The sequence below is a fragment of the Lynx rufus genome, unplaced genomic scaffold, assembly GCF_022079265.1.
Source record: "Lynx rufus isolate CCGP_SWC_20201006 ecotype Redwood Valley unplaced genomic scaffold, mLynRuf1.p SCAF_6, whole genome shotgun sequence".
NCBI classification, from domain to species: Eukaryota; Metazoa; Chordata; class Mammalia; order Carnivora; family Felidae; genus Lynx; species Lynx rufus.
Genome location: NW_025814878.1, coordinates 76,291,894 through 76,303,969, shown reverse-complemented (window position 1 = coordinate 76,303,969; position 12,076 = coordinate 76,291,894). Strand labels below are relative to the sequence as shown.

The window sequence follows — 12,076 nt, the reverse complement described above, 5'->3', positions numbered from 1 at the left end:
GTGCCTCTGGTTAGAAAACACTAAATGAATTAATGTGTGTTTTTTCCACCCCAAGAATTTGTCAGATTGTCTGAACCTGTGGTTTTGAATTTTAATACACTTAGTATTCATGTATGTGCGTTTTACTTTTGCATACTTTTCGTACTCTTTTCAGTTCCTGAGAAATTTTTTTTCTGTTACTTGGTGTCAAGTTGTATTACAAACTTACTAATTAGTGGTACTCTGCAAAATCAATTTTGAGCAAATGAAATGCACTCCAAAAGTTAAAAGGAATTTCTGTAACTTTTTTCCTTACTAACTCATAGGGACAAAAGCCAGGATGGATGATCAAGCATGGTATTTGAGAACTTCAAAGCTGGCTCTGGCTGTGGCCATTATCCGCTCAAAACCAGCAGACAAAAGCAGCAGAGAATACACAGAGCACCTTGCGAAGGTGGTGTCTGAGCAGGAGTCAACATGGAGATCAAAAGTCGAAGCCTTGGAAACTGAAGTTCTGCAATTACGTCAAAAACTTCTTCTGAGCAGGATGTGTTCAGGATTGCTTGAGACTGGTGAGTGTATGAAATTGTCTTCTGGTAATATATCATTATGGTTTTTTTAATTGTTTATTTTTAATTTAGTGTAATTTTTTAAAAAATTGAGTATAGGGGTGCCAGGGTGGCTCAGTCGGTTGAGTGTCTGACTCTTGATTTCTGCTCGGGTCATGATCCCCGGGTCGTGGGATCGAGCCCTGCCTTGGGCTACCGGGCTGAGCATGGAGCCTGCTTGAGATTGTTTCTTTCTCTCCCTCTGCCCTTCTTCCCCTCACTCTCTTTCTTTCTTAAAAATAAATAAATAAATAAATAAATAAATAAATAAATAAATAAATTGAGTATAGTTGGCACACAATGTTACATTAGTTTCAGATGTACAGTTCGGTGATTCCATAGCTCTATATGTTATGCTGTGCTCACCATAAGTATAGCCATCATCTCTCCTGTTATATTGCTATTACAATATTATCAACTCTATTCCTTATGCTGTGTCTTTTATTTCTGTGACTTAATGCATATCAGAGGCCAGTATCTCCCTCCCTTTTCACTCATTTTACCTAGTCTCCTGGCCCCCTCCCCTCTGGCAACTATCAATTTGTTGTCAAGGGTCTGATTCTGCTTTTTGTTTGTTTATTCTTGTTTTTTTAAGACTCTACTGATGAGAGGAATCAGATGGTAATTACTTTCTCAGTCTGACTTATTTCACTTATATAATACCCTGGGGGGGGGAGGTGGTATAATGCCCTAGGATATACCTTCTAGGGTAGTATCATACCTCAGATGACATGATCTCATCCTTTTTATGGCTGTATAATATTTCTCTCTCTCTCCTCTCTCTCTCTCTTTCTGTGTGTGTGTGTGTGTGTGTGTGTGTGTGTGTGTGTATAACATTTTCCTTACACATTTGTCTATTGATGTACAGTTAGGTTGCTTCCATTTCTTGGCTATTGTAAATAATGCTGCAATAAACATAGGGGTTATATGTAAGTGATGAATCACTAAATTCCACACCTGAAAGCAATTTTACCATAACCATATATATATATATATATATACATATTAGAATTTAGATAAAAACTTGAAAAAAACCATAGAGGTACATATATCTTTTCTTGCTAAGTTTTCATTTTCTCCGGGTAGATATCCAACAGTGGAACTACTAAATCATATATTTCTATTTTTAATTTTTTGAGGAAACCCCATACCATTTTCTACAGTGGTTATACCAATTCTGTTTTATTTAATCTTCACAATTATTTAGAAATTGGTTAGTTTTCTAAAACTAGACTTCTTCTTGCCCTATAAAGATGTTTTTATTTGTAGTTGTTCATTAAAAGTTTATTGTTACTTCCTAATGAATGGGGCTACATTAGACATTGGGGTGGAGTTGGAGAATGAAAGTAATGTAGATTGAAGGCAGTAATGTTTTAAGTTTACTGGATAAAAAAAAATTTAAAATCTTATTACTCAACCTTATCATTTTGCTATGTATGTTATGTTACACTTATATTAAATAATTCATCCAGCAGTCATATATCAAGGACCAGCAATGGACCAGTATGCAGTGGGTGGTGAGGACCCAAAAAAACCACTTAAGGTGCTGTCCTACCATTGAGTACCTACAATTCTTGCAGGAAAATGGACCTTTAAATAATTTACTCAGTATGATAAATACTTTAATAAAGATATTGACAAAGCACAGAGGAGGAAGCCATTCATTCTGCCTGGTTTTTGGAAAGACTTCTCAGGTCTGGCCCTCAAGGATCTATCTACTAGTCAGTGGTCACAGAATGTGCAGCAACAGGCAGGAACATAATCAAAGGCAGGATACTTGCCTTTTTAGGATACTTGCAGCATTACATTTCAGAAGTGGCCAAACACCATGTAGGAGAAAGGAAGAGAGGTGAATTGGGACCAGGTTCAGAAGGGCCTTGAATGTCAACCCAAGGACTGTTTTATTTTATTCCCTATGGTAAGTTGACTGTGCGATTTATGGTCTCCCTACCACCCTTGTGAGAGTTGAAAGCAGGGAACTCTTAATAATTACACTGGGACAACAGGCAGAAACCAGGACTCACTTGAGCAAGCTGGAACCTGTGGTTACTCCATTCATCAGGAGCCATACAACTTTTTTGATGCACAGAATTGACCCTTGTATTGGGACTGGGAAACAATTCTGGTGATTTTTAAAGAATGTAAACCAGATCATGTGACTCCCTTGCTGAAAACTTCTCCCTGGCTTCCAATCATGCTTCACATTAGATTCAGACTTACGATCATGGCCTGTGATGCTGTGGGTGATTTCACCTCTATTTACCTCTCCCACCTTGTCCCATACAACCTTATGTCCCATACATTAGGCCCTAGTTACCATGGGCTTCCTTCCAGCCTTGGACCTTTGTTATGTTTGTCTCTTTGACTCTCTTTGTGACTGGCTTCTTCCCTTCCTAGAGGTCTTATTCTAAATAACACCTCCTGGGGGTGCCTAGTTGGCTCAGTTGGTTAAGCGTCCAAATTCATCTCAGGTCATGATCTCAGGTTCATGAGTTTGAGCCCCATGTCAGGCTCTGTGCTGACAGCTTTGGATTCTGTGTCTCCCTCTCTCTCTGCCCCTCTCCCACTCATGCTCTGTCTCTGTCTCTCTCTCTCTCTCTCTCTGTCTCGCTCAAAAATAAACATTAAAAAAATTTTAAAAAATTGAAATGATACCTCCTCAATGACCACTCTATACACATAGCATTCCCCACTAGTTTTTTTTTTTTTTTTTTTTTTTTTTTACCCAAACATCCCCTGTGGACTATTTGTTTGTTTACCTAGTTGGTGCCTTATCTCCTGAACTAAAGTTTAAGTTCAATGAGGAGTGGGTTTTTGATTTGCTGAGCACCCTCTACTAAATGCCCACCCCAAAGCCTGACACACAGTAGGTGCTCAATAAATATTTGTCACATGGCCATGGAGCAAAGAAGGTGTTTTTGGTCGTAGCAATGATTCGAGGGAAGGAGACCAGTTTTAAACATTTTACCAAAACCCATATGAAGAATGATGAATTTAAATCAATCCATGATAGAACTGAAAGGAGGTGAGACATTTAGGAACGATTTCAGAGTAGACACTTCAGATATTTGTAAATGATGTCAGAGAGTGATTAGGGACATGGAGGCATTTGGGATAGTGAGGTCTCCAATCCCCGTTTATTGAATTTATTGCAATGCTTTGAATCTTGAAAGTGAACACAGAAACAAGTTTATAGGATAAAATGTGGAGTTAAGGTTTGTCTGAGTATAGGCTAGTTCCTGAATATATAGGGATTATGTAGAAGGAAGGTGGAAGGATGGTTCTTAGAGTCAAAGGGGATGATGAACAGGCTGGAAATACAGACATAGACTTAGGATCCACTGACATTTAAGTAATAGTTGAAGTCTCAGCCAAGGATGAGACTTGCAGGGAGGACGGAGCTGGGAGGTTGGGGGCATTGGGGGTCTCAACATTCCAGGGGTGGGCATGGGAAAAGGAGCCACGAAAAGAATATGACTGTCCCATTAGGAATGTCACCTAATGACTACACATTAGCAGGTGTATTACACATATGATTGCTGTGGGGAATAGGGTACTCACTAACTTTACTTTTGGGTATTATCAGGAAAATCTGCTAACCTAATACACAGATGTTACTAAAATCTCATTATTATGTGAGTGAAAATAGTGTTATAGAATTTATAGCCACATTTTAGTCTCTCTAGAGTCTTTCTAGGTAATGGGCTCTTTGTACTCAATGAATGCAAACACAATCAATATTCTTAATTATTTTATGTGCAGTTATATGATTAATAGAATGGCACACAAACATTTCCAGTAATCTTAAACAGACTCTTAAGAACATCTGTGATATCAAAACCGTTGTTTACCGTCAAGGGTCTGTTTATACCGCTGCTCTAGTGGTGTGCATGATTTGTTTGGAACATGAGTATGCCTGACAGTGAGAACCTAGGTGAGAACTTGTTCTCACACCAAAAACTTTCACTTACAATGCCTGTGAGAGAAATCTTCAACTACCTTACAATTAAAATCAGTTTTACTCGCAGCAGGAGCTATAGGTAAAGCGTTTCCACACAGATGTTTGGAAGTAACTTGTCTCTCCATCTGTTAGCTTAAACTTGAAAAATGAAGAATAAATAGATGGATTCAGATAAATAGAGTCGCTATTAAAGGGGAAGGAACGAAACCTAACAAAGGGGGGTATTAGGTTGATAGGAAAATAAAAAAGGAACACAGCTGTTATTTAAAGATACATAATTTGAGGGGCACCTGGGTGGCTCAGTCGGTTAAGTGTCCGACTTCGGCTCAGGTCATGATCTCACAGTTATTGAGTTGGAGCCCCGCGTCAGGCTCTGTGCTGACAGCTTGGAGCCTGGAGCCTGCTTCGGATTCTGTGTCTCCATCTCTCTCTGCCCCTCCCCTGCTCATGCTCTGTCTCTCTCCCTGTCAAAAATAAATAAACATTAAAAAAGATAAAGACATATAATTTGAAAGACTGATGTAACTTACTCTAAGAAAACTCCATACCTGAGATTCAAAACTATATTATAGATATATTTATAATTTTTTAACATTTTTATTTATTTTTGAAAGCATGAACTGGGGAGGGGCAGAGAGAGAGAGAGAGAGAGAGAGAGAGACAGGATCTGAAGCAGGCCCCCTGCGCTGACAGCAGAAAGCACAAAGAGGGGATTGAACTCACAAACCATTAGATCATAACCTGAGCTGAAGTCGGACGCTGAACCCACTGAACCACTCAGGCACTCCTAGATATATTTAGATTATCAAATATTGTTGATTGGGATTTTCAGGATTGCTTTACATATGCAACTGTTCTCAAGTGTTTAGAGACAGCAGGCCCTCAATAAATGTTGAATGGGATGCTTCTTGACAGATTGACAGAGGCTGGGGAACTTAATTTATAGCATCAACTATCCATTGAAACAACTGAGCAACCCAGAATTCAATAAAGCAGAGCTGAAATGGCAAAGTAAACAAATAAGAAAGTATGATATAGTTTATCCAGCATTTTGGGAGCTCAGCTATGTCTTTATTCTGATTTATTTTCCCACAGCTTCTTAGAGATATACTTCTTTATTATATTTATTAAACATAATAATACACAGGCTGTACACAGAAGGGATAAATAGAACTTGTTCTTAGAATTCTGCTACATTGTAATTTTACTTAAATGCTCCTTAGTAGTGGGAGGAAGGAAGGGAGGAAGGATCAAAGAAGCCCAGATAATCCGTTGACACATTTCCCAAAATCATTTTGGGTGATGTGTGGCAGGTGCAGTTAGTTGTCTACTCAATATTTAGCTTTCTGCTTCCTTCCTAAAGCACTCCAATTTTGTTTTGAATAGATGTCCTTATTCCCAGTGGGTTAATCCATGAAGGGCTTAGATTTGTTTTGTCAATATTGTTCTAAGGTTGGGCAGGGGCCAGTGAAAGGTAAAAAGCAATCTTCTGAGCTTTTGATAAAGATTTGCCTCTTTGTATGAAGAGACTGAAGCTCATGAAAGAGAGCAATTAAATTTTTTTTTTTCATGTCAGCCACTTGTTTCCTGTATGCGGCACTGCCAATTGAAGATACGGAGCCTGGATCTGTGGTAGCCAGTTTGCAACTGTGAGGCAATATTGAGAAATTTATGCCAGCACATTGAGGATAGTGAAATAGTTGGGTGAAAAGAACCTGGGTCCTTCCTGACATTGCTAAGCAATCAAAGCAATGCTAGGATTACTTTATTAGGAATGTTTAAAAAGACAAACAAGGGTTTAATCCATTGTGTCCATGTGTTTGCTTCCTTGTATCTGAGCACATCCTAATTTGTAGAGTGGAGAAGGGGTGGAGGTCATGAATAAATTAGACCAGCGCTACTTTTTCTTTAGCCGAGAGTCTTCTTGATCTATAGGGGAGGAAATGAGTGAGAAAAACTATGTTCTTTGTTCTACATCAGCTTCCTGTTAAAGATGGCTTCATAACATTGGCAAGAATTTCATGTGTCTGAGTAGGTAAGTGAGGGAGACCCAGAGCATAGAGACTGGCCACTAACAGGCATTAGTGGGTGTTCTTAATTGTTGACTAGGGATTGAAGAGGACATAGTAGCAGGGGCAGGGCCTTATTAGTGGGATAAATGGCATTGAACTTCAATGAGCAGATTAGGATTAAAACTTGAGTGTGTATATGTGTGCGTGAAGGTGGGACAAGCAAGGGGAATCTGGGCAGTTGCAATTATACAGTAATTTGGCATTCATGTGAGGGAAGTAGATAGATGAAGTGTCAGGTATATGCTTTTTCCCCTATAATTAAATTTTTTTTTAATGTTTATTTATTTTCGAGAGACAGAGACAGAACATGAGCCGGGGAGAGGCAGAGAGAGAGAGGGAGACACAGAATCCAAAACAGGCTCCAGGCTCTGAGCTGTCAGCACAGAGCCCAACTCGGGGCTTGAACCCATGGACTGCAAGATCTTGACCTGAACTGAAGTCAGTCACTTAACCAACTGAACCACCCAGGAGAGAGACAGAGAGAGATAGAGCATGGGCACGGGAGGGGCAGAGAGAGGAGGAGACACAGAATCTGAAGCAGGCTCCAGGCTCTGGGCTATCAGCACAGAGCCTGGTGTGGGGCTCAAACCCATGAACTGTGAGATCATGACCTGAGCCGAAGTCGGATGCTCAACCGACACAGCCACCAAGGCACCCCACTCCCCCCTACAATTTTGTCTTCATAGATGAGAGATAGGCCCTGGATGAGCAGATGGCTCTAGTGAAAAGAAAGCAAGAGACAATGAAACCAGATTAGTTCATTGATTTCCATGTTTATTTAGTAAATGTTCACTGAATGCAGAGCTCATATCTAGAGTGTTTGGGGGTGGGCGGTGGTGGTGTGATCAGCAGCACTATTATTTTCAGTTGGACTTAGCTTTTCTAAGTTTGGGGTCCTGGGAAACAACTGACTGTCTAGATGGCTTTAGAAGCTTCCCTTCCCTCTAGCTGACAATGCTTAAGTTTTCCCACCCCCTGGTCTGTTGTCCCCTTTACTGCTTTATACTCTGAGGATCCAATCCTCAGTACTCCCATTACCTGCCCCAGATCCTACTTCTCATGTTGTATGAGCCTGGATTCAGGAAAAGGCTTTTAGCTACATTGGTGTTGATGAGGGGTCAGGAAGGGGCTGGACATCGTAGTGACCTGTGTGCACTTTGCCAGACCCAGCACGGAGCTTGTCTTTGTCTCCTGATTGCTGCTACTTTTCTGGTCCCGGCTTACTCAGCCTCTGTCCCATGCCACCCTGTCCCAAACCACATACTGAGGAGACATCACAAATAACTGACATCCAGTCATGGTTTTGGAGCTCAGTGTTTATATGTTGGGGCATTCACTGTTTTACGGATGCTGAAAGAGCATAGAAAATGAATGCATAAGTATTTCTCATCTTAGTTTTTACATAGGCTTTTATGATATAAATTATCAAATATAATGGAAATTTTCTTAAAATTGCAGTTTATTTGAAACATACGTGCATAATGTACATGAATGTTAGAAAATGTGCCTCTAATTTAATATGGATTCTAATGAGAGCCTCCAAAATAAAGTACATTTATAATTACACATCAGAGATGCTTTACTCATTACATAAAAATTGAATTAATCTTCTGATATTAGAGACCATCAACATACAGAGAAATTAAGGTTAAAAAAAGCTCAGAATATAGTAAATGGCTTTAGTAGTGACAAGGCAATCCTTTAGACATGTAAACATCTCAGTTATCACAAGAGCTGGCTCCCATAGGAATGGGGGTGGAGAGAGGGAGCAGGAAGGGCCACAGGAGTACCAGGGAGGGCCTGGGCCTGAAAGAAACAAGGAGCTCCAGACGCTGGGCTCAGGTGAGGGCAGTGTTCCAGGTGGACATCATCAGCCCTGCTCTTCCTCGTATGAGGCTCTGAATCTCACTGTGTGTCACAACCATCTTCTTTGTCTGAGCTGCATTCCAGGGAGGTATCGTGAATGTCCAGGTAATCCCCTAATTACGGCGACTCTACTTTGTATCTCTGGATTCTTTCTACTTCTCTCCAGTCCAGTGCCACGACCTTGGTCCTGTCTGATTTATCCCAGTTAGACTCCATGTTTAGAGTTGTAGCCTTGCCACTTTCAAAGCTAGATTGCAGCCCAGACTCAAGTCTTCTCATTTACTTCAGGTTAAATCTACAGCTCTTAAAATAGGCTGCAAGTTTCTCCACTATTTGGCGCTTGCTTTCTTCTCTAGCCCAACCTGTCATCACTATGTCCTCGACATTCTGCACTGAAATGCGCAAAATTTCTTTCACTTTACTCGAATCCACCTTGTTCTCTTTCAGTTCTAGGCTTTTACACATGTTGTTTCTCTCTGTAGGATATGTTCTTCCAATCCTTTTTGTCTGGTTGTGAGCTATTCTTTTTTTCTGATGTAGTTTTAATACCCTTTCTGCCTTTGCTGACTGCCTCCTTAGACTAGATTAGATTCTCCTGCTGGGGGACTATACTATTCTGTACTTTTCACAGCATTTGTGAGCCAAATTGTAATTGTTTAGGCAGCCTGTCTTCCCTGTAGGACCTAAAGCCCATGCTTGCAGGAGTGTGCTTTTTCTCATCACTGCTGTATTTGTAGGGTTAGCACAATGCCTGGCATGAGGTGGTGGGCGGCTGGGGGGGGGGAACTTGAGGATATTTGTTGAATGAATACGTTTAGACATGGTTTATGTGAGTGTTATTACCTGGAACAAAGGGGCCTGGCTGATTTGTCATTTCTGGGTGTCTACAAAACCACTATAGTGCTGGAGAAGGATCAGGAGAGCAAGACCAAAGCATCCTAGGGAAGGAGATACTCACTAAGGTAGGGTGAGTGTCAGGGCTCCTACCTTTGAGGGAGCCATGTGTGCATAGATAGTTTGACCAGAACTGGAGAAATGGAGAGTGAGAATTCTGTCTTCTCATCTATGGAGCAAAAGCTAAAACTGTTCAAAATACCTTTGAACTCCAGGATCTTTTTCAGTGTAATTTTTTTGAATAGTTTAACCTGTGGTAAACTTTAATCTGGCCCTTATATTTAGGATTATGTTTATTTTTTGCAGGTTTTGTCTGTGTTTTTAAATGCCCTGCTGTTTCTCTGGATTTGATTTTGTAGATTCTGTTAGAAATCTAAAGGTATCATTGAGGATTCTGAATTTAATATTTTGACCCTAGACTCTTGAAATTTATTTTTTACAATAAATTCATTGTGGAGTGAGTAGAATCCAGTTAGATGACCGCAGACTGTTGTTTAGACTGGGGAAATTAATGGAGTAATATCAATTTCATTATCAAAGCAAGACGGAAACTGGGTAAATAGGGTAAATGGAAGAAGGCTTGAGATTCTACAGTTCTGATAATCTCTCAGGTGATGTTGATAGTGCTGGTCTGAGGACTAGAGTTTGAGTAGCAAAGGACTGTGGACTATTTTGGGGTGGAGTTTGTTTGTGAAGGGAAGGAGAAGAGGTAGGTTGGTAGCTGGAGAGGGGGCAAAGTAGAGAGAAAGTTTTTTATTGTTAACATAGAAAAGACATCAGCACGCTGGTACCTTGGTAGGAAGGAATTAGTAGAGAGGGGACATTGGAAGATTTGATAGGAAGAGGACAGTAAAGGAATCACAAGGGCTTGGGACCCGAATCCCAGAAGAAATATGGAGCACAAGTGTTGGTCCTGGCCCTGGACCTCAAGAAGGGGCCAACATTTCTTCTCTGAGACTCTTTTGAAGGTAGGAGTAGGTGCCCCTTGATTCGTGTTTTTGCTGAGTTCATTCCTGGCAGCTGTCATGTAAAGTTCATTTTTGTTCCCTTCTCCTCCTCCAGCGTCCCTTAGTCTCAAATCTGTCCCACTGTTTCGTTGTTGCTGTTTCAAACTGCTTTTGGATTTTCATTCTCGCATTTCTTTGCCTGCTGCTTCAACTCTTGTCTCAGTCATCTCCACCTGGTGCCTCTGTTGTAGAAAATTAAATGAGGAAAGCAGAATTAAGTAACTTGCCAAAGGTCAAACAGATAGTTAATGGAGTGGAATTCTTGTAAAATTCTGGAACAGTGCTTTTCTAGTACTTTGAGGTGTTTTCTTAAACTGGTGGTTCTCAAAGTGTGGTCCCCAGGCCAGCTCCATCAGTATCAGGTGAGACCTTGTTAAAAATGCAGATTCTCAGTCCCACCCTTTGCTTACTGTAATCAGAAACTCTGGGGGTAGAGCCCAGCGACCTGTGGCTTAACAGACCCTCCAGCTGATTCTGATGAAAACCGAAGTTTGAGAACCCCTGGTTTAAATAAATTAAAGTGAAATATATGTTCAGGGAACATAATAAGACCTCTCCGGAAAATGGGTCAGTAGAAACCTATTCATCCCCTGTTCAAAACATGCAGGTGATAAATCAAGAGGGATTTGTAGGCTAGCCTCTGAAAGATTTCTTAATACCAATAGATAATATTTGGCCCTGGTCACCCAAGAATTGAGAAAGTGTTCACTGAGAGCCTGAAGGAGCTCTGACAGATAGTAGAAATTAGAGAAAATGAACAAACAAAAACTAGTAACCTTGACATCATTCTAACAACTGTGTTTCATACTGTTCCATACTGTTCAGTGAAATATGTGTATAAATAGGAATCCAAGGAATGTATACTCTTGATTTTTGATGTAGGAGAACTTCTCTTTTCCTTCTTTATCCCCTTGCCCTTCTTTCCCTCCCTCCATCCTTACTTCCCTCATCCCATCCTCATAAGCGCTGGTATGTGCTATCATAGAAGATTCTGGATACAGATATCCTGGTATATAAGATGTGCATTTGTGTAAGATAGCCCCTCCCCTTTTTTGCAGGGGAAACATCCTTTTTAATATCTGTTTTAAGTAATTTTGAATACATCTTGTAGAGGAAAATTTTAGGATCAAAAATGTAGGATGCTTTATCCTAAAATTCAGTAGAAAGCCTTAAATTCTGATTATACTATTTTACCAATCCTTAAAAAGTACATAAAGTAACATAGCTAAAAAGAACTGTATTGCAGCAAATGAATGCTAGCGTTTTCCAGGCAATAAGACAAAACACATTTACTCTTAAATAAAGTCTCGTATCATGTCTGTGGAACAATAAACACACACACTTACATTATATTCTTGGTCATACTGAGAAGTAAATAGCTAACTTCAGTACAAAATGAATTTGAATGAATTCCTAAATTGAATATGAAGACAAAGCAAGGGTCTCAGTGAAAGTGGCAGAAAACCAGCAGCAAAGTACTGCGCTTGGGGAGTGAATATGTGTAGGGGAGGGGCTGCACGGGGGACCACCCTTAGCTCTTCTATCATTTATGTGGGAGGGCTCATTACCAGGAGGAGCCTCGTTATGCTTTCCTTATACTGCAGGGAGACGGTGGTCTTTTCACTCAGGTCTCCTGTTTTGGAAACCTCATTTATGTGAATTTTAAAATTTAAACTGCTTGCAAGCATT

At 40.2% G+C, this 12,076-nt stretch overlaps 1 protein-coding gene across 1 annotated transcript in view; it reads left to right on the top strand.

Annotated features, from left to right (window-relative positions):
• Positions 1 to 319: 319 nt before the first annotated feature.
• Positions 320 to 12,076, top strand: part of MEI4 (meiotic double-stranded break formation protein 4) — a 173,996-nt gene continuing 162,239 nt past the window's right edge. The window contains exon 1 of the mRNA XM_047101760.1: positions 320 to 551. Within this exon, the coding sequence (XP_046957716.1) occupies positions 320 to 551 (232 nt within the window). The remainder of the gene's footprint in view (positions 552 to 12,076) is intronic.